The 27,347-nt window shown below is 35.7% G+C and overlaps 4 protein-coding genes and 1 non-coding gene across 5 annotated transcripts; 3 read left to right on the forward strand and 2 right to left on the reverse strand.

Moving 5' to 3' along the window:
• The first annotated feature begins 2,223 nt into the window (after positions 1-2,223).
• LOC131021815 (PLAT domain-containing protein 3-like) lies at positions 2,224-3,637 on the forward strand. The gene is made up of 2 exons (XM_057951104.1): positions 2,224-2,879; positions 2,968-3,637. Exons 1-2 carry the CDS (start codon positions 2,811-2,813, stop codon positions 3,424-3,426), a joined length of 528 nt encoding a protein of 175 aa, XP_057807087.1. The 5' UTR covers positions 2,224-2,810; the 3' UTR covers positions 3,427-3,637.
• Positions 3,638-8,216: 4,579 nt separating this feature from the next.
• LOC131021816 (inactive TPR repeat-containing thioredoxin TTL3-like) lies at positions 8,217-10,414 on the reverse strand. The gene is made up of 5 exons (XM_057951105.1): positions 9,409-10,414; positions 9,146-9,341; positions 8,895-9,067; positions 8,492-8,825; positions 8,217-8,411 (listed from the first exon to the last, which is right to left on the reverse strand). Exons 1-5 carry the CDS (start codon positions 10,209-10,211, stop codon positions 8,301-8,303), a joined length of 1,617 nt encoding a protein of 538 aa, XP_057807088.1. The 5' UTR covers positions 10,212-10,414; the 3' UTR covers positions 8,217-8,300.
• A 92-nt stretch (positions 10,415-10,506) lies between these two features.
• LOC131023468 (succinate dehydrogenase [ubiquinone] iron-sulfur subunit 3, mitochondrial) lies at positions 10,507-13,451 on the reverse strand. The gene is made up of 4 exons (XM_057953008.1): positions 13,209-13,451; positions 11,452-11,690; positions 10,988-11,197; positions 10,507-10,817 (listed from the first exon to the last, which is right to left on the reverse strand). The coding sequence occupies exons 1-4, from the start codon at positions 13,449-13,451 to the stop codon at positions 10,637-10,639; spliced, it is 873 nt and encodes a 290-aa protein (XP_057808991.1). The 3' UTR covers positions 10,507-10,636.
• On the forward strand, positions 12,639-12,711 carry TRNAK-CUU (transfer RNA lysine (anticodon CUU)). Its single transcript has one exon. It is a non-coding gene; the product is annotated as a tRNA-Lys (tRNA).
• Positions 13,452-18,508: 5,057 nt separating the features above from the next.
• LOC131021817 (uncharacterized) lies at positions 18,509-21,331 on the forward strand. Its single transcript, XM_057951106.1, has 3 exons — positions 18,509-19,080; positions 19,621-20,372; positions 20,581-21,331. The coding sequence occupies exons 1-3, from the start codon at positions 18,775-18,777 to the stop codon at positions 21,089-21,091; spliced, it is 1,569 nt and encodes a 522-aa protein (XP_057807089.1). The 5' UTR covers positions 18,509-18,774; the 3' UTR covers positions 21,092-21,331.
• Positions 21,332-27,347: the final 6,016 nt, after the last annotated feature.

A 27,347-nucleotide genomic window follows, 5' to 3' on the forward strand; every position in this document is an offset into this window, starting at 1 on the left:
ATATATATATATATATATATATATATATATATATATATATATATATATATATATATATATATATATATATGGGTGGGCTAGAATAAAAACAAGAACCACTAACAAAATAAGAACGGAGAACCATTTTAAGCCATTCGATCATCAAGATCTACGGTGGATGCATCATTTTGGTGGATGGATGTAGATGCTGGGTTCGAATCCTGAAGGGAGCCAAAAATTAATTTTTTCGGATGCATTAAATTTAATAGCGGATGCATTAATTTGTATAGCAGATGCAGTAATTTTATTGGTTCATATGTTCTCACGATAATTGTGGTTCTCACTATAACCGCACCCTATATATATATATATATATATATATATATATATATATATATATATATAGAACCCATCTTTTTCGTTGAAGTAAGAAAAAGTAATACTCTCTTCGTCCATTTAAAAGAGTATTTATATTTATTTATTTTTTATTCGTCCATTAAATAATACTCCCTTCATCCATTTATATAATTACTCATATTTTTTTTATTCGTTCATTAAATAAGTATTTTTTTTTCTAATAAACATACTTATTCAATTCACTCCTATTCCACTCACACATAATCAATTTTTTTTTTTAAAAAAAATTATATCATTGTTATTTGTTAAACCGGGTACGCATCTAGTGATACATAGAGTAATTTACAATGAAAATAGTGTTATAGAATGGTGCAGCGATCAAATTCCACCGCTTCTTCCCTCCAAAGTCAAAAAAATAAAAATGGTGAACGAACCGAAATAGCAATGATAGGACGGTAATAAAAGAGGCAGCACCCCACTCTAGCCAAAACCTTTTAGTTATAGGAAATTCTAGCCATACAAATAAAAATATGGAAATAATAGTATTTTTGACTGAAATACCCTTTTAGTGTGTAACAGTATAAAATACTCTATTACACACATTTTATAAGCGAAAAAGTGTGTAACAGTGTAAAATACACTGTTACACACTTTTTCGCAATCACACACTTTTACGTAATTACACATTTTTGAGAAAAAAGTGTGTAACATTGTAAAATACACTATTACACGATTTTTGAAAAAGTGTGTAACAATGTATTTTACACTGTTACACACTTTTTTGCAATAACACACTTTTACGTTATTACACACTTTTTCGAAAAAGTGTGTAATAGTATTAAGGGTATAATTGTACATTTACATTAAAAAAGGCTAGTTTTTCCATATTTTTATTTGGGTGGACATTTTTTCCTTTTCTTATCCAAGAAGTGCTAATTGAGCCCATTAACTCGTAATAAAATTTGGTGTCAGAATGTAAATGGGGTTCGGTGTATCTGCCATTCTTCATAAGTTAATACTCCTATATGTCATGAGATGACACGCCATCTTTCCAGATCTTCAATTATTCTATTTCCACTTAAAATGTTGATTAGTTTTTTTCTTTTCGGAATAAAATATTGTTTAGTTAAACAAGTGGGTACGATGTTCAAATATAAAGAAAAATTGTCATTTTCTAATCAATTGTTTTCTCCGACGCGCATATTCGAGTATCTTTTTATCGTAGTACTTTCTTCGTCCCATGCACCAAGATCAAGTTTTCTTTTTGTTCTGTCTCATGAAGTAAGATCAGTTTCTAAAAATAATAAAAAAAATTTATTCTTTATTTATCTTTTCACTTTTTCACCTATCACATTTAACACACAAAATACAAATTTCTTAATTCTCATGCCGAAAAAAACTAGGTCTTGTTTCATGGGACGGAAGGAGTATTAATTAAAACTGAGTTAAGGATAGCATGAACAATGTATCATAAAGTACCTCACATAACAAACACTATTCAATATTCAATTTACTAAGTTTTAGAAAAAGAATAATATTCGATTTACTAATTTAATTTTGAGGGAGAGTTTTATTGTCACATCTTCTAATTGATCAAGATTTACTCATATTTCAAGAATTTATCATTTAAGAAGAGTCTTCTTAATTTATTACTTCATGTGGCCCAATTAATTTGATTAGTATTCTTTTTCGGGCCGGTCCAATTAACGTGATCATTTTCCTTATATAATATAAGTTTTTTCTTTTATTCACCTTTTCATTTTTTTCATCTACCACATTTAACACACTAAACACTAGCTCCTTAAAATTCGTGCTCAAAAGAAAGTGATCAAGATAACTGAAACGGAGGGAGTACTTGATTTAGTTTCCTTGTCTTTGATCTTGATCCATTAAATCTAGCATTTGCTATAACTCATGTAATGTTTGAAGACAAATATCTTACAGATTGAATCCATTATGATATTTTTTATACAACATACAACCCAATATATTGATTCAATCTCTAAGATATTTGAACTCAAACATTATATTTATGTATAGTTTGTTTATAATGGTCTAGTTGGTAGATTGTATACTCTGATCATGATTGGAAAATTATGATTTTAAATGTCTCAATTACATTTTCGATCAAAATACTTTGCACACGCACACAAATAATGAAAATAATTGATTGTCGTATCTTGAAAAAGTATATTCGCTTAGTCAAGCATCATAATAGAAAATACCGATGGTGGAAAAATATCACAATATATGTTTAAACTTTAAATATGACATTCTTATCAAAATTATAAAACCATGGGTTTCACTATACACTTTAATGTTCGTGGTCCATCTTAAATCATCCAGGCAATCCAACTAGTATGATGAGTACATATATGTATGTAAATATATTTAATTGATTTCTTATTGCATATGTATATATATATAATCAGCTATACATAATACACTAGTACTATAGTCCGGAAAAGGAAGGCATGGAAGTCAACCGCTTCTTCTTGAATCTCCTCATTCTCTCCTCCATCTTCATCACCATCTCCAGATCTGTAATTAGTTTTTGTCCACACACTCAAAAACAATTTAAAGTTGTTCGGTTTTAGTTGATATTATTTGAAATGATAAATTATTGTGCAGGATGATGCAGATTGTGTTTACACGCTATACATAAGAACGAGCACAATCATAAAGGGTGGAACAGACTCTATAATTACGACGACGTTTTACGACGCAGACGGGTACGGCATCAAGATTAAGAACATCGAGGCATGGGGCGGGCTGATGGGCCCGGGTTACGACTACTTCGAGAGAGGAAACCTGGACATCTTCAGCGGGCGAGGCCCGTGTTTGTCAGGGCCCATTTGCGCGATGAACCTGAGTTCCGACGGGTCGGGTTCGGGCCACGGATGGTACTGCAACTACATCGAGGTCACCTCCACCGGCGTCCACTTGCCCTGCTCGCACCTTAATTTCGAGGTGGAGCAATGGCTGGCTACGGATGCGCCGCCCTATCAGCTCTCCACCTTCCAAAACCTCTGTAACTCCGATCTCACCGCCATTCACCATCCGGATTCATCAACGCTGTCTGTCATTTGACTTCTCGCTCATCTTGTAATTGGAATAAATGGATGGACCAGATTGCCCTTTTTTCAGAGGGCTTCGTGTTTTACTAAAATAATGCTTTGTCCTAATGCTCACTAGTTTGAGTATATAAGTTGCAATATTTGAGTGAAAATTCGTGAAATTTTGGTGGGTTGTAAAGGAATTAAGTCATTCGTGATCTACTCATAACTCGATTCCATAAAAATCTGTTCGACCTGATTTAGCCTAGTTGGTTAGCTAAATAAATCAAGCTCGTTAAGTATGGAGGTATGAAGTTCTTTAAGTGATTTGTTTTAAATATTCCGTCCATCTCACAAAATTATGAACAATTTGTCATTTTGAGGTATGTCACAAAAATAGGAATATTTTTATTTTTGTACACTATTCTCTTATTTTTTATCTCTCATTTTTCATACTTATTCATAATAAACCATTATGGCCTACCAGTCTACCACTACTTTTTCTCAATTAACTCATTACTCTCATAACACTTTATAAAGTGAGACTCACTTTACACTCACAATAATTGTCGCCTAACATTTCTTAAGACCCGTGTCACTCTCAATTATTCATGATTTTGTGAGAGGGAGGGAGTATATTTAAACGGCAACTCTAGCCAAAATTATACTATAGTAAAAGAAATTATATTCATATGAATAAATTTGTTGAAATAGATACATTAATTTCTGCAAAATACCATGTAGTGTGTAACAATGTAAAATACGATATTACACATTTGTTCGCAATTGCACACTTTTACATTGTTACACACTTTTAAGAAAAAGTCTCAAAAGTGGAAACCAGTGTATTTTACATTGTTACACGATTAAATACTTTTGCGAAAAAAATGTGTAACATTATATTTTACATTGTTAGTTTATTCCACACATTTTCACAAAATTGTTTAATAATAGCAATTTTACAAGCGGTGACATTAGAGAGAGAGAGAGAGAGAGGCACTACAGATTAATGGTAAAGAGAGGCAGTGGAGATCAACACAACGTCACACTGCAGAGAGACGAAAGAGGCAGGTGGCAGGATCGGTAGTGGTGTAGGACATCGGCGACAAAGAATATGAAGAAGGGGAAATGACACAAATGGAAAGGTGGGGGAAAGAGAGAATGAGAGAAAAAAGCAAATAAACCCTGATCGACGATGGCGTAGCAGCGTAGTAGTTACAGCAGACAGCGGTGGCGTTGCAAATGAGGGAAGGAAGGATGACGGCGGTTAGGTATTGGGGGGAGGGGCCGGGCACAATTACTGGGGGGGATTTTTATAGTAATTTTTTTCTGTTTTAAAATTATTAAGGTATATTGGTACATTTATACAAAAAAATGTTAATATTTTTAATTTTTTATCTTCATTGTATTAAGTAACGAATTAACTTTGTTTGGTGTAGTAAGTAATGAATATGTTATGTTATTATGGATAATAAATTAATTAATATTTAAATATATTAAAAATAGAAAGATTCTTAGACTGATTGCGAATTTTTAAGTATTTAATAAATATGCTCGATGCAATAATAAATAAATTGAAGCTAGTTAAAACATGATAATATACTCTCAATGATGATAATTGATAATAATTCGACTGGATTGGCAACAATTGTTGAAGTATTTGAATAATACTAGTATATTTCAATACACGCTTTTACTTTCTTCTAACACGTATATATGTATTAAATTTGTTTGTTAAATATCGCTTTTATGTCGGCAGCTATCCCATTCGACGATCTTTTTATTTTTCAATGGTGGGTACCTACACGTCTTGTAAGACTATATTTAATTATCATTTAACAAACCAAGTCCATCCAACTTTTTAACCCAAAAAAAAAATCAATTATCTCTCCGTGTGTACACTTTATAATCCAATTCAATTTTACATTATAGGAGTATACTTTATCAATGACTCGTTTCAATGTAAAATATATTTTCACCTTTATTATTTTTATATACTATTTAAATTAAAAAAAATTACCAAATATTAATATAAGAATTCCAACAAATATCTAAAATTATTTATAAATACCACAATCGGTGATTCAAAGATGTTCTCTGCAATAAAACTATTTCATCCTTGGTGTATAAATACGCTGCTACATCCAACAAATGAATTACCAGAAACGCTGTGCATTTGAATTCTTAAAGCAACCAAGCTAAACTTCTTATTCTCAAAAACTCCGCGTATTTTTGAATAAGGGAATCATCAAATGCTTAAATGTTATTACTTGGGATTTTACGATCTAATCTTCCAGGAATCACCAACAAACATTCTATTAAATTCTAGGTGTTTATGTTGTAAATCTGAACCACCTTAGTTTCGAATACACTGAAAACTCTATTATTCTTCATTGTAACAGTGTATTCTTAAGTTTGAAAATTACCCTTCAAACACTCACCCATTGTAAAAGATAGGTGTTAGTTGTTAGAAGATAGTCGACAAGTAAGCTATTGATTGGTAATTTAAATATTTAAAGTTGTATTCGGAAGCCATCGAAAAAATTGCATTAATGGTCAAAATCGCGTAACCTGTGGATTCCACAAGGAAACTTGTTGGTCAGTTGACTTGCACATCTAAAAGAAGGAATCCAAAGTTAGTAGATTCGCCTGTAACTCAAGCCCGTGGATGTAGGAGGGTTTCTTCGAACCATGCTAATTAATTGTGTTATTTATTTTCAGTCCTTACATTTTGCATCACTTGAACTATTATTTATCAACATACTAGTTATCAGCTTTGCAAAACTCAGCATCATGTTGAAAATATACTTAAGATCAGCAGACTTAAGCTGCTGATCAAACTGAATCTTGAGTAAAGATTTTCATAAAGAGAGTAGTTTAACCACCACATTCCGCATATATTAGTTAATTATTAGTCCAATTGACTAGCTTCAGAGCAGTCAGTAGGATTGCTAACTGATCACCAAGTTAGTCAGACTTATCTATGATTACCAATAAACTTACCTTTCAATAAGCTATGTTGAATGATTCCAACTGACTCATTATCAGCTGAACTTGTCTTAGTACTGCAATGAAAAAGTTTGTAATTGATGTATTATCCCCTCCATACATCAATACATGTTCGCTCGAAATCTACTATAATTATTGTAATATTCATTATATTTCGTATGAGTTAAAAATCACTAATTATACTCTCCACGTCCCATTAAATATGATTTTTTTTAATTTTGACACAGTTATTAAGAAGAAGATTGATTAAATTAAAGGAAAAAAATAATAAAAAATGGTGGAGCCCACAATTTTTTGTGAGATAAAAGAATTTTTTTTTTAAAAGGATCATTTGTAATGGAACATTTCAAAATAGCAAATAGGCTATGTTAAATGAGACGGATTAAGTATTTTTTAAAAATGCACAAAGATATAAACCAGACGTGTTACTTCTATTAATCCAACTTCGACTCTTTAACTTTTACAGATGCGAGTGTTCGTGTTCATCATAAAATTACATATAAGAAATTCTCATCAATTTCATAAAGTTCAAATATAAAATGTTAACCACTAGTTTTCAAATTAAAAATATATCTAAAATATTCACCTATCCAATTATATGTGGTCATTTGTCATGAGCCCATTGTTGAATAAGTTTGCATAACAACCGTTAGACAATATGCTATTAAATAATGCTCTCTCTTCCGTTAAAATTTATCTCAATTTATCATTTTTGTACGTCCATTAAAAATTATTTTTGAATATTTTAAAAATAATTTCACTAATTATTATCTTTAATCTGTGAATCTTTTTATCCTTATTAAATACATGATTAATTTTTTCTAAAACTTGTATTGAAACTCTTCTAAGATATGTTTTCATGGTCGGAGGAACTAGGGAATATATTTTTACCTTTTTTTTTTACCTTCAAACCAGGGACGGAGCCAGGGGGCTAGGGGTGGCTAGAGCCCCCTCCCAAATTTTGAGTTTTTTTTTTTTTTAATATATATAGATATATGTTTATACCTATTATAAAATAATTTTGTTATATAAAAGAGTATTTGGTTATTAAATTCTCACATATATACTTAATTTAAGGATAATTTTGTTATTTAAAACTATACTAATCTATGAAATATTGTTTGTTATTATTACTATTATACTTGTCTTTTAATAAAAAATGCCTAATATGTATGAAATGCTAAAAAAAATTATAATGTATTGAAACTAATTTGTAATATATAGAAAATATATAATCTATGAACATGTTGTTTGTTATTATTATTAATATGCTTGCCTTTTAATAAAAAATGTCTTAAATATACGGAATGTCCAAAAAAAGTTTTGTGATATATTGAAACTATATAATCTATGAAAATATTGTTCGTTATTATTAGTATTATGCTCGTATTTTAATAAAAAAAATACCTTAAATATACAGAATGCCCAAAAAAAATTTCTTGGGGGCTACCGCCCCCGAACCCCCGTACAAGTTCAACCCCCCGAACTTAATTCCTGGCTCCGTCCCTGCTTCAAACGTTTCTCTTATATGCTTGATATCACTGACGGATAATTTGGATAAACTTAGTTTAAGATATAGTCACCAAATCAAAATATAAGCTTTTTAGTTATCATCTAAAATAATTCCCGTTTTTTTTTAATTAGACTCAGTAAAATTCCCTTACTGCTGGATTTACCTTTCTCCCTACGACCTTCAAAAATGTATCCTACCTTTTAATTTAGTACTTTGTTCATTTCTCCTGAAGCACAATTTCCAAAAATATTAACACTGAAAAGCATAAATCTCCCAGTGCGAGGGGGCGTTTACTCTTCAAATGAAGTAGGAGATGATCCCTCTGTAAATACTGCATATTTGATTCCATGAAGAAAATCTACGACATTTTGTTTCCACTGTCAATTCTATTTCAGCCGCGCCTTCGCCTCATCCAACAGCCGTGCCGCATCTCCGTCGTTGGGATTCTCTCTTACCAACACTTGGCAATCTTGCAAACACGCTCCCCAATTTCCCATCTACCATGCAAACACATATGTTGTCATCGATCACAACAATTCAATGTTTAGTATCAAATTAATTAATAATATATAGCCACCTTAGCATAAGAGTCAGCTCTTCGTAGTCTTGCTTTGCTATAATTTGGTCGAATGGTGAGTGCAGCATTGCAATCCTCCACTGCTTTCTGGTAGTGATTGAGTTTGGCGTGACAAGCAGCTCTGTTGCAGAGAAGCAACGCATTGTTGGGGGCATGCTCGAGCCCTTCTCCATAAGCGGCACGCGCCTCCTCGTACCGCCCTGCCTTAAAATGTTTGTTGCCATTTGATCTGGCGGCGCCCAATGCCTGCGCCCTCCTCATCACGCTGCTTGCTTCTTTGTTGTTGGAGTCGAGCCTGCACGCGCGCTCTGCTGCAGCGCAACCATCATCGAACCTGCAAGCCATGGTTTTTTCATACTAATAATTAAACTACATGTTTTGATACTATTTGAGAAATCTGAACCTCCCATCTGCCACAGCAACTTGAGCTCGCATAACTAAGAGGCTTGCGCTTGCAATAGGGCCGAAGAACTTTATGCATTCGTCGGTGTCATAATTCGGGCCGTCGGCCATAGCTTGGATCGCTTCTTGATGCCTGTTGAGCTTTAACAACGCCTCAGCTTTCAAAGCAAAAATCTTGATCCACAAAGAACAAGATAAGGGGTTGATTTACACTAGGAAATAAACATGAGTTTGTGCATGAATGAGTGTTACCAAGGGTGCAGAATCAACACCGGCGCTTGTAACCAAGGCGATTTCCTTGAGCAACGCAGCCCAGTCGCGTTGCCTCTTTGCCTCGGTGCACTTGTTCAAGTGGTTTTGAACCTTTGCAGCCATGTTCATGGCATCAGGATCGGCGTCGGGCCCGGCCTGTTCGAAATGATACAACCCTTTTTCTGGCTCTCCTAATCTGTCAAAAGAAAAAAAAAGGTTAGCTTAGGAATGTGGAAAAAACAATTGAAGAATCATTTGATTACCTAACATAAAGGGTTGCTAATCTGTTGTGAGCTCGTTGGTAAAAGGGATCAATCCGAATAGCTTCCCTGCACTCGAATGCAGCTTCTAGAAGCTTTCCCATGGCGGTGAGCGCCGCGCTTTTGTTGCTCCGGTAAGAGGCTTTATTGGGATCAACGGAGATGGCTGCTTCATAGAGAGACAAAGCCTCTGCAAACCTCCCATTCTTGTAATCCTCATTGCCTAAAATCTTGAGATGCTCCGGGTCCATCCGTGTCGACAGGGCCCGACAAAACACATCGGGCTTTTCGGGCCCTTCGCTTCTCTTGGCCACGTTTCCATTGATTGGAAATGGCTGCTCATTTCTCGCATGACCATCACCGGGCTGCCTCAAATTCCCCAAGTTGCTATGCAGCATCACGTTACTCGACGACGCCCTCACTAGATTTCCAGCCCCTTTTGATCTCTGATGATCCCTGATCATGGTGTCCAGCTCCCCGGAAAGGCCCATCCCGGGCAGCGGCACCTTTTGGGCCTGGCCTTGGCCCTCTGCATTTTTGGGATTGGCACTCGGGCCCGGATGCTGCTGGCGAAGGGGCTGAGGTTTGTGGTTCGGGCCGGGCCGGGATATGACTCTGTCTCCTTGTTTATCATCATTTTGAAGGTTAGATGAATCGGCAGAATCATGGTCAGCATTAGCCTTTTGGATTTTGGATGTTTGAACAGGTGTTGGAGAAGGTGATTTTCTTGGCCTTAGAGTTTTGCCACCAAATACTGCGCCAAGTAAGCCACATCCTGATCTTCTCTCAGAAGAACAATCCCCCATGAGAGAGAGAGAGAGAGGAGATTAAGAATATGGGGATTATGTTGTTGGATGGTGAATTTGCAATTCATCAATCTTCTCTCTCTTGTTTCCTTCTTGATTTCTTTTTCCTTTTCTATTTTCCAATTTCATTTTTTTTCCTTTTTTTCTTACATAATAAGAATTTCTTGATTTCTTACATTGCATCCGAGGAATTCGGAGCAACTAAGAATAAAATCTAGTTTCCTTTGTGTGGAGGGAAGTAGGGCCCGGATCCTACAAGAAATGAGGCCCTCAAGATTTTAAGCAAATAAAAAAGTAACATAAAACACATGGCTTCCTTATTTAGTGGGGTTAGGATACTAATGTCACAGCCAAGAAACAACACCATTTAAAAGCGAAATACAGCAAAATATGGTGGCATGAAGAATAGATAGACAATGTGCTGCCTAAGCCCTATCCTCAACTGGCCTACCAAAGAGATGCTTGGTCTTCATCATGTTGATGGCATTTTCCGGATTCAGGCTTTTGGGGCATGTTGCTGTGCAGTTCTTTATAGTCCTGCACCGATACAATCGCACTTGGTTCTCCGTTATTGCTTGCAGCCGCTCCTCGCCAAAGTCATCCCGACTGCCAAGTATAGAGGAGGAGATCATGCACAATAACACTTTCAACCACGATTGACTACAACATGCCATATCTCATTTCACAACTTAATTTCGACATTAGCGTTTACCAAATTATTATATATCTTACGTTTTTATTTGAAGATGTAATAAACAAAGTTAGAGGTGGGTTACCTGTCGCTTATCCAACGATACGCGTGAAGTAGTGCTGCAGGTCCTGGGAACTCTTCAGGGTTCCACCAATAGGATGGGCACGAGGTACTGCAGCAAGCACATAGTATGCACTCGTAGAGTCCGTCTAGTCTCCGTCTCTCTGCTGTCGTTTGTCTATATTCTTTCCCGTCCGGTGGGGGCTTCTTCGTCTTCAGCCATGGCTCGATCAACCTGCATTGTTATGAACATTGTTATGAACAGGTTATTTGGAAGAGGTATATGTTATGCCTCTATGAATTGGAATGAAGGGCTATATCAGAGCAAACTTTGGCAACATTGAATCAAAAGTGACATCAATAGCTCAAGCAAGATAATTTTATTTTATTTTTATCAGTGGAGTAATTTTAATTACTCATGGCAGATAGAAATTGAAGAGATGGAAGAATGGGATTCGATTGCACAAGTGTTACAAAAAGGCGTCTTACTTGTATTGCTGGTAGAAATTGGTGAGATCAACGACTAAATCCTTGATCACATACATATGGGGTAGAGGAGTTATTACAGTAGTCGTGCTAGTGTCTGGATCAATTGGCTTAAGGCACGCCACCGTATTTGTCCCATCAATGTTCATTGCGCACGAACCACATATGCCTTCTCTACAAGATCTCCGATAGGTCAAACTTGAGTCATCTTCGGATTTTATCTTCTGTAGTGCATCAAGAACCTACAATTAACATGGAATATATCAATCATATGTCTAGGCCATCCTATCTGTTCAATGTTTAAAGAATCCAATCCGAGGTAAGAGCTTTAATTATCAATTCATCCTAAAAATGCTCTTGACATCATTTCAGATAACAAAATCAAAATCCACATGAAACCAGAAATCAAGACCAATGAGAAAAATCAACCAAAGCAGAAGCTGTCAACATCATCTAATTGTCTACGGCAGGCATGATTAGTGTTGGCCAATCCATTTGCTAATTTTATGTTAGGATTCACCTCTATAATATAAGGCACCTAATCTAGGAGCGCGCAACATACGCGCTCAGCAAATGAATTGATGTGCCACTATCATCAAACATAAATTGATAACATCAACTTGAGCTGAAGCTGAATGAGAATACATATATATACTAAGATACAGATGTGATTCACATGCAAAAATCAATAAGAACTTAGAGAAGATGGTTGCAGGAGTGGCTTAGCAACTTTGTAAATCACAATATAAGACCTTAATCAATGGAAAAAATCAAAATTAAAATGAATATTTACTCATAGCCTTTCAAATTGTAAAATCATTAATCATATTTTGCAATCAACTTTAGCTAATAGATTATTTTAAACGTATAGAATTGCGAAACCATTTAATCAATCCTAGTTAAATGGTTCGGTAAATAATCTTGTACAGTTTGTAGACTATGATCCAGATTTTGGACTCTTCTAAAGAAAATAACATTATTATTAGAGTATTATACAGCTTTTATTAGATTGTAGTCTAAGAACCTTAATTTTGATTTTATAGTTATGAACTCAGATTATCAATTTTAATTCCAAGAAGATGCGCTGCCGTCAAAAAAATAAAATCCAAGAATATGTAGTCTTAAACAAGCATATATCTATAAATATTCATATAATTATATAATAATTTATGTAATTTATTAAACAGGTTGCCCGTCTAGCTCAGTTGGTAGAGCGCAAGGCTCTTAACCTTGTGGTCGTGGGTTCGAGCCCCACGGTGGGCGTTGTTTTGTTGCAATTAACTTTTTTTTCAAACTGAAGTAATTGGTCCTCCAAAATACAAATATTTTGTAAACAATTCTCTATTTCTATTATACTTGAATGGATCTAATTTCGCATTAAACTAGATTCTAAACATTTCTAACCATATTTTACAAACATATATAAAGACATTTGTAAGATCATATATAGAATTATATAATAGATACACACCTCTTGTAATTTTTCAAAAAAAAGTTAAAACTCTAATTTATTACTCCAGCTTTTATAGTTAAAATACTAGATTTGAGTAAAAAATATTCAAACTTCCCTTCAAGAATTTTCAAATAAATGAAAGGCAATTAATCATTGTGAATTAGGATAATGATTCATATGACTTCACTTACAAGTAATCCTATACTCAAATAAATTCAGCAATTCGCGTTAACTTTATATTTTCTACTTGGAAGTAGGGAGAGTAATAAAAGACGAATTCATGAAAATGGAAATAAATTAAAATTACCATAGGTCCAGAGCGTGACAAATCGAGAAAGAATGATTGAAGGAAAGGTTTTTGGTGAGGATGATTTGGGCTCCACCGGTATATCTTGAATTCCTTTATCCGATTTTTCACATTCCTTTGGATATTATGTTGTGCTTCAACAACTTGTTCCGCATGTTGCTGCGCAGCGGGGTGAACTGGAAAACCTTTGGTGGCAAAATTAGCCACCTGTTTGGATCCTCCCTTTACACACCATCTCCACATCTCTCTCTCGCACTTCACAGTCTGCTGGGTTTAGCTTGCTTAGTGGCACACCTGTTTGCATGACTGCAACGTGTTCCCGATAAATAAATATTTCAAATACTATAACTTACAAATTTCAGATGGATTGAGCCGGGTCTGGTGGGGCCATGGCTTAGAAGTTTGATATGGGCCTCAATTAAAAGAGGCCCAAAATTTAGCCCACCCCAAAGAACCAACCTGTTAGCCCGCTCCAGTTAATCATTCTTTGCTTTGGTGTATGCTTTTTGTAGTTTTTATAGTATATTTTTCGTCTTAAAATTCTAGCTGCATTTCGTCAGATTTTGATCTAATGATAATTATGTGAAAACAAATTGTGGCTTCTCCATTCATCACAATTGGCCATTTTCAAGGTTATTTAATTATAATTTTTAATAAGTATGTCTCGCACAATTTACTTGCAATGAAGTGGATCCTTATTTCACTTACACACTCAATCAATTTTTTTAAAAGCTATTTCATTGTTAAATGAGTACATATTTGAGGGACAAGTGAAGTATTTGCTGACTTCATTGCTATGCTTTAATTAAGTCAATAATCTATGTTTAAATATAATAATATCGTTAAATTTTAAACCGAATGGAATTGGTTAAAAACTAATTAGTGTTTTGGGTTGCTTTTACCTATTTTCAAATACAGAAAATAAAAAATATTCACTCTATATATATATATATATACTATAAACCCTAAACCCTAAACTATAAAAACTATCCATTTTGAGAATTGAGCTTGAGGGGATTAAATTATCCTTAATTTATAAAATTTGCTGAAATCGCGAACATTGCTCGATATGCTCGACTAATGCATGTCGAGGATTAATAATAAATACACTAATGCTTGACATGCTCAACCTCAGCGAGTCAAATATTAATAGTAAATACACGAATGCTCGACATGTTCAATTATTGCGAGTCGAACAATCAAATATTAGTAGTCGAGCATTTTTAGAAAATACACTAATTCTTGATATTTGTCGATTGCAAGTTGAGCATAAATACAAATACACTAATAATCGACATAAGAGTAAAAAAATCTAAATAAGTGTATTTATACTTCCTCCGTCCCACTTCAATTGGCACATTTGTCTTTTTTGTTTGTCCCACTTTTTGGCACTTTCCAAAAATAGTATGCAGTCCCTACCTTCTCTACACACATTAAACAAAGAGTGATGCTAATCGGACAAATTTGTCCAGACAAAATGCCTATTTTGGTGGACCCATTTTTAAATTAAATTTGTAACTAAAAAGTAATATATATAAAGTGACAATTATACCCTGCATTTATTAACTCCATTAAAAAGCTTCTCCACTCATTTCCTCGTTGCAAACTTGCAGTGAGTCTCCCAATGTTATACTGTATATCATTGGACCGTTTGTATTTTATTAGATAGTGTGTTTTACAAGGCATTTTTACAATTTCAGCTTCTTTTTATAAAATAGTTAAGAAGAGAAATCTAGATACTTAATTAAATAATACTAGTATACTAATAATTTAGTATGCATAAAATTTCCGGAAAGCCTAATAACAGTACAATTCAGATATAAATTGTTGCATTTAGGACGTAATTTATTGTTAAACGTCACTATTAACGAAAAGCATATACTAAACTCAACATATCTTCTACGAGTTACTTTCATCATTCTTGATTTGCCTAACTCAATTAAATAATAGGGGTGTGCCCAAAATCTATAAATCTTTTAACTTAATTTTTTAATTAAAAGAAAATATAATTAAAGGATATAATCGAAAGTTTGTAATTAATTAAATGCATAATTGGATTTTTATAATTAAATTATATATATATATATATGTATATATATATATGTGTGTATTAGTATATTTTATTACTAATTATAATTTCAAATATGGAAGTAATTATAAAAATGTCACATATTTTAAAAATACTTCCATATTATAATTATTAAAAATTTGTTACTTACTCTATATAAAAATAGAACAATGAAAGCCCCTATTTGAATTGGTCCAATCGAGCATCACAAGTGAAACCCCCAATTCGAATTGGTCAAATCGAGCATCACACGTGAAACCCCCAATTCGAATTCTTCCAATCGAGCATCACAAGTGAAATCCCCAATTCGAATTGGTCCAATCGAGCATCACAAGTGGAACCCCCAATTCGAATTATTCCAATCGAGCATCACAAGTGAAACCCCCAATTCCAATTGATCAAATCGAGCATCACAAATGAAACCCCCAATTCGAATTATTCCAATCGAGCATCACAAGTGAAACTCCCAATTCGAATTATTCCAATCGAGCATCACAAGTGAAACCCCCAATTCGAATTGGTCAAATCGAGCATCACAAGTGAAACACTCAATTCGATTTGATCAAATTGGATCTCAATCATGAAATCCCCAATTCGAATTCATCAAATTGATTATCAATTTTGAAACCCCCAATTCGAATTGGTCCAATCGAGCATCACAAATGAAACCCTCATTTTGATTTTATCAAATTGAGATTCAATTTGTTCAAATTGAATCTCAATTATGAAATCCCCAATTTTAATTCATTAAATTGATTATCAATTTTGAAACCCCCAATTTGAATTGATCCAATCGAGCATTACAAGTGAAACCCCCAATTCGAGTTAGTCCAATTGAGCATCACAAGTGAAACCCCCAATTCGATTTGATCAAATTGAATCTCAATTATGAAATCCCCAATTTGAATTCATCAAATTGATTATTAATTTTGAAACCCCAATTCGAATTGGTCCAATCGAACATTACAAGTGAAACTCCCAATCCGAATTGGTCAAATCGAGCATCACACGTGAAACCCTCAATTCGAATTCTTCCAATCGAGCATCACAAGTGAAACCCCCAATTCGAATTGGTCAAATCGAGCATCACAAATGAAACCCCCAATTCGAATTGTTCCAATCGAGCATCACAAGTGAAACCCCTAATTCGAATTATTCCAATCGTGCATCATAAGTGAAACCCCCAATTCGAATTGGTCAAATCGAGCATCACAAATGAAACCCCCAATTCGAATTGTTCCAATCGAGCATCACAAGTGAAACCCCTAATTCGAATTATTCCAATCGTGCATCATAAGTGAAACCCCCAATTCGAATTGGTCAAATCGAGCATCACAAGTGAAACCCCCAATTCGAATTGTTCCAATCGAGCATCACAAGTGAAACCCCCAATTCGAATTATTCCAATCGAGCATCATAAGTGAAACCCCCAATTCAAATTGGTCAAATCGAGCATCACAAGTGAAACCCCCAATTCGAATTGTTCAAATCGAGCATCACAAGTGAAACCCCCAATTCAAATTATTCCAATCGAGCATCACAAGTGAAACCCCCAATTCGAATTGTTCCGATTGAGCATCACAAGTGAAACCCCCAATTCGAACCGGTCGAATCGAGTATCACAAGTGAATTGTACTGTTGCATTTCGAATTGGGGGTTTCACTTGTGATCCTCGATTTGACCAATTTGAATTGGGGGTTTCACTTATGATGATCGATTGGAATAATTCGAATTGAGGGTTTCACTTGTGATGCTCGATTGGAACAATTCGAATTGGGGGTTTCACTTGTGATGCTCGATTTGACCAATTCGAAATGCTCGATTGGAATAATTCGAATTGGGGGTTTCACTTGTGATGCTCGATTGGAACAATTTGAATTGGGGGTTTCACTTATGATGCTCGATTGGAATAATTCGAATTGGGGGTTTCACTTGTGATGCTCGATTGGAACAATTCGAATTGGGGGTTTCACTTGTGATGCTCGATTGGAAGAATTCGAATTGGGGGTTTCACTTGTGATGCTCGATTGGAATAATTCGAATTGGTGGTTTCACTTGTGATGCTCGATTTGACCAATTTGAATTGGGAGTTTCATTGTTCTATTTTTATATAGAGTAAAATAATAACAAATTTTTAATAATTATAATATGGAAGTATTTTTAAAATATGTGACATTTTTATAATTACTTCCATATTTGAAATTATTATTAGTAATCAAATATACTAATATATATATATATATAGATAGATAATTTAATTATAAAAATCCAATTATGCATTTAATTAATTACAAACTTTCGATTATATCCTTTGATTATATTTTCCTTCAATTAAAAAATTAAGTTAAAAGATTTATAGATATGGGGCACACCCCTATTATTTAATTGAGTTAGGCAAATCAAGAATGATGAAAGTAACCAGGGGGCTTAGCCCACTGGCCACCGGGTCCTCACTTAAGTGAAGTGACCCGGGTTCGATCCCTCTTGGGAGCGAATTTGGAGATTGGAGATATAAAGTGGATTTTGGTGAATGGGAGAGATAAGGTGGTTCTTGGAGTGGATATGGAACTAATTACTAACATCTAACATGACTTTGCCTGATAAAAAAAAATAGTTTAACAATAAATTACATCCTAAATGCAACAATTTATTTCTGAATTGTACTGTTATTAGGCTTTCCTGAAATTAATTTTATGCATACTAAATTATTAGTATACTAGTATTATTTTATTAAGTATCTAGATTTCTCTTCTTAACTATTTTATAAAAAGAAACTGTTATTGTCGAATAAAAATGCTTATATAGATAGATAGATAATTTAATTGAAAAAATGCCTTATAAAACACACTATCTAATAAAATACAAATGGTCCAATGATATACAGTATAACATTGGGAGACTCGGAGTTGATTACGTTGGAGCAATGAAACATATAAATGCTTTATTCCAACTTTTTAATTTTTGGATGAATCGGTACAATAAGGAAATAAGTGAAGGAAGCTTTTTAATGGAGTTAATAAATATAGGGCAAAATAGTCACTTTATATGTATTGCTTTTAGTTATAAATTTAATTGAAAAAAAAGTCAACCAAAATAAGCTTTTTGGCTGGACAAAATTTGTCCAAATAGTTTTACTGTTAAACAAATGGTCCTCACCGACTTTATTTTTATAAAAAGTGGATATTTTTCAGATTTTACCTTTTAAGAAAATAGGTATCATTTTGTCCCTAGTGTTTTTATGTTATTTTTACCCTTCTTCCTGATTCCCTCTATTTTTGTGTACACCTATATTTATGGAAAATATCACAATAGCCTCGTACATTGTACAGTTACCCTTTCGGACAATATTCCTGTAATTACGCGACAGTTGTGAATCAGCCATTGCTTCTTTGCTTACAGTCGAAGCACAAAAAAGGAAACTCGAGAGCCCCACATAAATTCTTTCAATTCAGACACTCTCTCAGTCTGTCCTAGTCAACGGCGGCGATCAATTCATGAATGAGGAAGATCACGGAGATGAGATCGGAGACGTTGACTCTTATCCTGGTGAATTTGGCCGGAATAATGGAACGCGCCGATGAATCTCTGCTGCCGGGAGTGTACAAGGAAGTCGGGGCGGCGCTGCATGCCGACCCAACTCGCCTCGGCTCTCTCACGCTTTTCAGATCCATCGTGCAGTCCTCGTGCTACCCCCTCGCCGCCTACCTCGCCGTCCGCCACAACCGGACCTCCGTCATCGCCCTCGGCGCTTTCCTCTGGGCCGCCGCCACTTTCCTCGTCGCCATCTCCTCCACTTTCGCCGAGGTTCATTTTCACTCCAAATCCTTATTTTACCATCAAAACCTCAACTTTTCTCTCAACTCTTGCAAATTGTGATTGGATTATTTTCAAAGTTCAAGAATTGAAATACGATTCCTCATTGATTGGTGAGATTGCAATGTGTTGTTTGTCTTTCTTTATTCATGTTGTTTTCCTAATCCGGCCCGTTTTGGGTGTTTTTGGATTTTGCATTCGAGCTTGCAATTGTATCATAGATATGAAAGTTTCTAAGTCAGAAATCAAATTGGTTTGATGTACAAATTTTGTTAATAAACCCTATACTACAAGAATGTGAAGAGTAAGTTAAAGGAGTTGGTTTTCTGAATCTTGGTTGATTTGTGGTATGTATTGTAGAATCTCTAATACTCTGGTTACATTTCATAAGTAGGGTCACCTAGTATTGAGTAGCCTTCTTGATCAGTTTGCAAATTTGATTTAATGCACCACAATTTCAAAAATGAGTTCATGGAAATCTGAAAGTTAGTGTTGTTTGTAGGTTTTTTAAAGTTTGATCTTGTTCCTTAGGTGGCAATATCAAGAGGTCTAAATGGGATAGGGCTAGCCATAGTCACACCAGCAATCCAGTCTCTTGTTGCTGACTCAACCGATGACACAAATCGTGGCACCGCCTTTGGTTGGCTGCAATTGACAGGAAACTTGGGTTCCATCATCGGGGGCCTCCTCTCCGTTCTCATAGCCTCCACATCGGTCATGGGAATCCCTGGTTGGAGAATTGCATTCCACCTCGTTGCAATATTAAGTGTCGTGATTGGTGCTTTAGTCCACCTGTTTGCCAATGATCCTCGATTTATTGATAGTGATGGTAAGAAGAAAGAGCAACCTCCACATAAGCCATTCAAGGAGGAAGTGAGGGAACTCGTTAAAGAAGCAAAAGCGGTTATAAAAGTGCCTTCGTTCCAGATATTGGTTGCTCAAGGCGTCTCTGGATCATTCCCATGGTCATCTCTGTCGTTTGCTCCTATGTGGCTAGAGCTCATGGGCTTCTCTCACAAGAAAACAGCAACCATCTTGACACTGTTTAACGTTGCTGGATCTCTTGGAGGTTTGTTTGGCGGGAAGATGGGCGACACGCTTGCCAAACCATTACCAAATGCTGGTAGAATTATACTCTCTCAGATAAGCTCTGGCTCGGCCATCCCCTTAGCTGCTATTTTGTTGCTCGGATTGCCCGATGACCCTTCCACCGCCGCAATGCATGGTTTCGTGTTCTTTGTTATGGGATTTTTCATCTCTTGGAATGCCCCAGCAACTAACAAGTGAGTATCTTGGAAACACTAACTTTCAAACTTTAATCTATCAAGTGTATATGTATTTGCTTTTATAAGTCATCGGTTTTGAATGTTTATTTGCTTTTTTGATAGTTCCCCCACATTACTGTGTATGCTAATGCAACAGATGGTTGGCTGCTGAAATTTCAATACTATTAATTAGTCCTAAAATTTCTCTATTTCGACGTGCTTGCAGTCCAATATTTGCAGAAATAGTGCCAGAGAGAGCTCGAACGAACATCTATGCTCTGGATCGATCTTTTGAGTCTATCCTTTCTTCATTTGCTCCACCAGTGGTCGGAATATTAGCTCAGCGGGTGTACGGATATAAGCCCCTCCCGGCAGGACCGGTAGACTCAAAATCAATTGAGACAGATAGAGAAAATGCTGCATCACTTGGCAAAGCCCTTTACACTGCAATAAGCATCCCTATGGCCATTTGCTGCGCCTTCTACTCGTTTCTCTATTGTACGTATCCGAGGGACAGAGACCGAGCAAGAATGGAAGCCTTGATCCAATCAGAAATGCTGGAGATAGAAACAGAAAACTCCGGCTTAGTGGAAGAACGCCCTCAGCTTCGTGTATCACTAAACAACAGTGTAGAGGAAAGAACTGTGATCGATGTGGATTATGAAGGAGATGCAAGTCTCGAGTTTGATGAGAACGACGAGCAGAGACTGCTCTCTCGTGATGGGGGCAAAGTGTAGACATGCTGAGTTTCAGCACCAACACATGGGAATTCTTCAAGAGGTTAGTACATCTTGGAATGTTGCGAGCTTGCATAATCAAATTGTATGATTTTTAGACAACATAGATACATATACACATCCATTTATTCAACAAGATTCTTTCCAAAGTTTTGTGTGTCTCGTAAAGAAGAACAGCATTTTCGAATGATATTGGACTATGATTTGAGATTGGTATTTGAATATGATCTAAACTCTAAACTTCCTTTGTGTCTTTCTCTTTAGAATCCTCTATGTGTGTGTGTTTTCTTGTAATAATTTCATTTCAAGTGAAAACCTGGCTAGTCTACGTAGTCGCACTAAATTTTAATGTTGCTCAATTTCAATCGATGTTGCAAATTGCATGTATGAATCATAGTCACTAAATAGTTTGCACCAATTTCTTTTTTAGAGTGTTCCCGAAAAATTCGTCACAATCTCTTTATTTTCTATTTTTGTACACGATTTCACTATCAATTTTACAATTATAACTCTTTAAACACTATTTTTATATATGATTCCACCATCAAATAATTTTTTTTACAAATTTTTATTAAAACTTATGTCGTTCTTCTTGGAACTAATTATTGAGGGATGGAGGGAGAATGTTCTTTGTGTAAAAAATTAACAAAAATAATGTAAAGAGTGATGTTATATATGCTGTTAGCCATAACAATTCTATATATGACTAATAACAAATACTCTCACCGATCTATTAAAATTGGCTCAGTTCTTTTGAGCACGAAAATTAAGGAAAATGTGTAAATTAGATAAAAGTGTAAGTGTCCACAATTTCTTAAAAGTTAAATATTATCTTTTATGTAAATGAGTCAATTTTAGTGGGACGTCTCAAAATAGAAAACGAGTTAATTTTAATGGAAACAAAGGAAGTAGTATATGTTTCTAAACTATTATAGATCTCACGTCTACTTTCGCAATTGATCTTATAGGAGGCGTTCGGTTTGAGTGATAAGGGATGATTGATAAAATAATCCACATTAATTAAGTATTTGGTTTGCATGATTGGGCCGTGATTGATAATTCGATCCGTATTTAATCATCCAATTAAGTTATTATTTATCAACCTAAAGTTGGGTGAATTATTTAATCATTCCTCCAATTATATCAATCTTATTAATTTTATCGATCACATCCACCAAATCAATCGTAGCCAATATATAGTAGTATTATTTAGGGTTAATAGCCGAAAAATACACAAACTTTCACCGAATTTGCATACTGCACATGACCTTAAAAAATAGCCCCAAAATACATCACCTTTTCATTTAATCGCAAATTGCACCCGCGTTGACTAACACCTTGATCGGTGGTGATGTGGCTGTCGGATTTTGTCGACGAGGACGATTTTCCGATGTAGTAAAACGACGTCGTTTTGTCAAGCTCTTTTAAATTAAAAAAAATAAAATCAAAAAATGGAACGTCGCTGCCTGCCTTAGCCAACCTCTGTTTTCCACCGTCTCCAGTCAGCGCGCGGTTCGTCGACCACCACGCACCGTCTCTCCGCCTCTCCGCCTACCTCTCTCATCACTCCAGCGCCACCTTCTGCCCCACCTCGACACACCCTGCTGCCACCACCGCTCAGGCCAGCGCCCTAGATCCCTCGTCTTTTCCAGACGCCGAGCACCACCTCCACCTCCACCTCCACCGCACCGCACAGCGCGGCCTTGTCTCCAACCGCCGCGTTCCACCACCACCGTTCACGAACGCCGCTGACCACTGAGCCCTACACTTTCACTTCACCGCCAACTCTGCAAAACCCCCAAATCCCCTACAATCGCCGCCAACTCTACAAAACCTCCAAATCCAGAACCACAACCACCCCTCTCTCTCAGTCAACGATCGCCATTTCCTTCCCTCTCTTCCTCTCCTTTTCCCTCTCTCGATTCCTGCAACTCCGGCGCGAGGTCAGAGGTAAAAAGGAGAGAGGAGGTGGTGCAGTGGACAAATGGTCGAAAACAAAAAACGTGAGAGAGAGAGAGAGACTTGCTTTTAGATCTGCCGTCTTTTTCCAAGAAGCTGCGGAGGGTTCCAAATCCGCCGCCATTGAGTTGGGTTTTTTTGCTGCGCCTAAGGTCCGACGCCTGATTTTGGTGGAAGAGCTGGCCGACGGTGGTGGAGAAGCTTGAGGAAGGGGAGGACGCGGCTGTAATTTTTGAGAGAGAGATGATTTTTTGTTTTTGTTTTATTTCTTTTTTAATAAAAATGACATGTGTATTGCCAGATCAATTAAAATGCCACGCGTATTGCCACCTACAATAAAAATGCCACGCGTATAGTCCACGTCATTGCCGGTCAACTTTAATTATGGCCGGAGTTCTCGCCGTGTGCAAATTGCAATAAAATCAATAGTTCGTGTATTCTGGAGCTAATTTTAAAAGTCATGTGCAAAATTCAAATTTGGTGAAACTTCTCTAGCTATTAATCCTATTATTTAATACTAATTTCTTAGACATAAAGTTCCAATGATATAAGATCCTCTAGGCTTACTTGCAGAGTTACAAATTCGAGACGATTAATCAATCTAGTTAATCAATTTAAACACACCATCTCACAGATCACAACAATTGCAGATTAAATTTGGCATTCTCAATATTTATTGAACAACAAGATCTAACGTGGCCGGAAAATGGAAGCACATGGGATGTGTCGTGTGTTATATTGAATAATGGCGTCTTTAAGACTCATTAATCATCCTTTCAACTCAATCAAATCATTTGCCAATCTAATGTATAATATGAACAACATATTGAATTTGACTCTCGATCTACCAAGCCCTTTTACATGTGATTTCTTGTTTGATTGCTTCCCACTAGGGAAACCAAATTCGATAATACTTCATCTTCCATGAAAAAATTTACCATAATTACTTTTATAAAAAATTTATAATAATGTTATATTTTTATATTACATTTATGTAAATTTTTTCTTGACCAAGTAAACAAATAAGAAAATATATCTAACTTGTTAAAAAAAAGTTTGTGCTTCATCAAATCAAGCTTTATGTCATACTTGTATGATATACATAGATTCACATTCCGTTCTATATCTTTTACTGAAGGAAAAACACATTATTGTCTTGTAAGGTTTGCATCACTTTTGATAGCACGGATTTTAATAAATGTTAAGTGAGTGTGTTACGAATGGAGGGAGAGACCCGATTTTATTGTAGTGTTAATGTATAGTGAGATAAAAAAGAAAAAAGAAAAAAAAAAAGAATTTGTGGTAAGCCATTTCTAGTAAAATTGTGAATAAGTTGATATAATGAAGATAAAATAAGTGTTTGTGGTATTCTAAATATATATATAAAAAAGTATTAATGGTGGAGGAATTTTTGTTTTTTGAGGAAACGAAGAGGATATATTATTTGAACACATGAACATGGAACATGGAGATAACCCACCACAAACAAAGAGGGTTCATTCCAAACATGATGTGTAGGAATATCACTCGCGGCTTTCGCTAAACAATGAGCGACGACATTTTGTTCTCTCTTAATATGACGGATGCAGATATCCGGAAGCAGCAAAAGTTCTTCGCGGTAAAAGGAAACAATGGCACCCAACTTCAGAATGTTTCTCTCGCCCAAGCTAACAACATCACACACTCGCTTGCAATCGGATTCCATGTGGTGGAGTAATATTAAAAAATGAAAAATGTATATTTTTGTGATACATATCAAAATGGTAAAAATACACACTTTTATGAGAAAATAGAAAAATAATATTTTTATAATTAATAATAAATCTCCGCATCTTTTTGTACCTAGTAAATTTTGGAAGGATACTCATAGAAAAAAAAAATTACTCCAAAGGTATCCAAAATAAAGAAGATATTGTGCCCAGCTTTTGTGGTACTCCCTTCCCTCCACCAATTCATGTCTTAGGAGAAAGGGGGCATGGATTTTAAAAATATATATATTATTTATTTGTTGAGTGGAGAATAGGGCACGACTTTTAAGAAAAAATAATTTATTTGTTAAGAAAATAATTACTAAAAATAAGTATGACACGAATTGGTGGACGGACCAAAATGACAAATTAGGACACGGATTGGTGGACAGAGGGAGTAATTGAGAATTGAAAAGTTAAAAACTAGTACTCCCTTCGTCCCGTTATTCATGGCTTGTTTCTTTTCGGCACAGGAATTAAGGAGAGTTAAAGTAGATGGATAAATAGGATGACCCACATGTTTAAGGATTGTTGGGAACCTTGTGGAATATCCTAACTAGGGATGGCAACGGGCTGGATCTGGACCGGGTCTGGCCAATACCAGATCCAGATCCGTTTTTATATACCGGATCCAGATCCAGATCCAGATCTGTGGATCTAAAAATTTTGGATCCAGATCCAGATCCGCGGGTCCACGGGTCCAGATCCATGGATCTACTATTTTTAAACTAAATTAAAAAAAATTTACAAAATCAACAACATCTAATTTCCATCATGAAGAATATAACACAAAATACTTTTATCTAATTACTTTTAGTTTTTATTCTTTTGAATATAATTTATTTATTATTTTTAATTTAGTTAATATTATTAGTAAACTAAATATAAAATATAAAAAATATATATAAAATAAAACGGATCCACGGGTCGGATCTGGGCCGGAACCGGATCTAAAATTTCAAGATCCAGATCCAGATCCGTTTTCAAAACTGAGATCCAGATCCAGATCCAGATCCGTTGGGTCCAAAAAATTGAGATCCAGATCCACCGTAAAAACGGATCTGGATCCACGGATCTGGACCGGATCCAAGATCCACTGCCATCCCTAATCCTAACCCTTGTTTTGATGATACCAAAATTCATAAGACTTATTTGTAATAGACTAGAATCGTTTTGAACTCAAGTGTTAGAGTTCGTTTCTAGTTTAGTTGCGGTGTCGAAGACTGAAGACTGAAGACTGAAGAATGAAGACTGAAGACTGAAGACTGCAGATACCAACTGAAGTATCAGTTGAAGAATCAGTTGAAGACTGATTATTTAATACGCGCAATGGACTGATACTAAAGTCAAGTATCAGTTGAACATTCCTCCTAGGACTGATCTTCCAATGTTCAGAGGAATCCACGTACGCACAAGTACAGCCGCATTAAATGCAGAGATCTCAATATCTTATCTCTGCAGAGGTCATTCCTATCTGGTGGTTACTTTTCAGAGATGTCACATCTCCTGTCCATCAAAGAGAGCCGTTTCCACACAGACAAGGAACCTCGAAGATTGAAGCCTCAGCCCAAATTCGAATTGCTCTCCAACGGAAGAAATCTTGAGGACGATTTACGCCAACGGATCTATTCAAGAGTTCTCCTACAAATAGCGCTCGAGGATCACTTCAATCTTCACCGATTCAACAACATAAGCTGAAGCTCTGCCGAAATTGCTACTCAGCCTAAAGCCTAACCGCCCAAAGCTTGAATCGAAGAAGAGAATTCCAAAGCCAAAATCAGTCACTGCTGATTACATACATTCTCTTAGACCCTAGGCATATATCTGTTTACCCAGAAGCCAAAGGTCAAACTTGCTTCAAATAACATGTTCTTTGTAAGTATAGTTGGCACTCGTTTAAACCTCTCCCCCATAAGAGTGTTTGAGTGATTCGGAGTTCAGAAAGGTACTCTGAACTCTGAGTGAAAAGTCTGAGCACGAGGTGTGCTTAGCAGGGAAATCCTACGCGAGGTGTGTGGGTGCTGAAGAGGGGTTATCTTCAGTTTACGGTTGTGTGCACCAGGCAAGCACACGGGTACGGTTTGCAGTGCACCAGGCAAGCACTTGCGGAGTGGATTGTTGGTCTGATCAACCAGCCGTGGATGTAGGAAAAGGTTTTTCCGAACCACGTAAAAGTCTCTGTGTTATTTACAGCTTTCAGTTTTACATTCATACTTGTGCTATTTCATTTGATAAAACTGAACACTGACTAACAGTAAAGAGAAACCTTAATCCAACAACTTGCTCCACCGAGGCTATTGCGAAATTAAGTTTAATTTCCGCTGCGTATGATATCAATCTGACTGAACTATCCTCTGATAGTAAGGAAGAGCGATATCATCTCTATCTTTGCAAACACGACTGAAGCCCTTATTTAAATCAGTTAAGTTCCAGTAACTTAACTGATAACTCATTACTGAAGAGCTTTCAGTATCAGTCGTCAACCCTGTTGGTCAAAACTGATTTCAGTAAAACAGGAGTCTTTGTTTGCGTGTAAAGTTTCGTTTTAA

The sequence above is a fragment of the Salvia miltiorrhiza genome, chromosome 4, assembly GCF_028751815.1.
Source record: "Salvia miltiorrhiza cultivar Shanhuang (shh) chromosome 4, IMPLAD_Smil_shh, whole genome shotgun sequence".
In the NCBI taxonomy this organism is placed as follows: domain Eukaryota; kingdom Viridiplantae; phylum Streptophyta; class Magnoliopsida; order Lamiales; family Lamiaceae; genus Salvia; species Salvia miltiorrhiza.

Excerpts from the sequence above, each read along its gene's own strand:
- LOC131021815 (XM_057951104.1), top strand. The coding sequence starts at position 2,811 with ATGGAAGTCAACCGCTTCTTCTTGAATCTCCTCATTCTCTCCTCCATC. Across the intron at positions 2,880-2,967 it reads TCATCACCATCTCCAGATCT|GATGATGCAGATTGTGTTTA; the intron begins GTAATTAGTTTT and ends ATTATTGTGCAG.
- LOC131021816 (XM_057951105.1), bottom strand. The coding sequence starts at position 10,211 with ATGGGGGATTGTTCTTCTGAGAGAAGATCAGGATGTGGCTTACTTGGC. Across the intron at positions 8,826-8,894 it reads GTTGCTGTGGCAGATGGGAG|GTTCGATGATGGTTGCGCTG; the intron begins GTTCAGATTTCT and ends CATGGCTTGCAG. Across the intron at positions 8,412-8,491 it reads GAGCTGACTCTTATGCTAAG|ATGGGAAATTGGGGAGCGTG; the intron begins GTGGCTATATAT and ends TTTGCATGGTAG.
- LOC131023468 (XM_057953008.1), bottom strand. The coding sequence starts at position 13,451 with ATGTGGAGATGGTGTGTAAAGGGAGGATCCAAACAGGTGGCTAATTTT. Across the intron at positions 11,691-13,208 it reads TGTCACGCTCTGGACCTATG|GTTCTTGATGCACTACAGAA; the intron begins GTAATTTTAATT and ends TGTTAATTGTAG. Across the intron at positions 10,818-10,987 it reads TATCGTTGGATAAGCGACAG|TCGGGATGACTTTGGCGAGG; the intron begins GTAACCCACCTC and ends TATACTTGGCAG.
- LOC131021817 (XM_057951106.1), top strand. The coding sequence starts at position 18,775 with ATGAGGAAGATCACGGAGATGAGATCGGAGACGTTGACTCTTATCCTG. Across the intron at positions 19,081-19,620 it reads TCTCCTCCACTTTCGCCGAG|GTGGCAATATCAAGAGGTCT; the intron begins GTTCATTTTCAC and ends CTTGTTCCTTAG. Across the intron at positions 20,373-20,580 it reads AATGCCCCAGCAACTAACAA|TCCAATATTTGCAGAAATAG; the intron begins GTGAGTATCTTG and ends ACGTGCTTGCAG.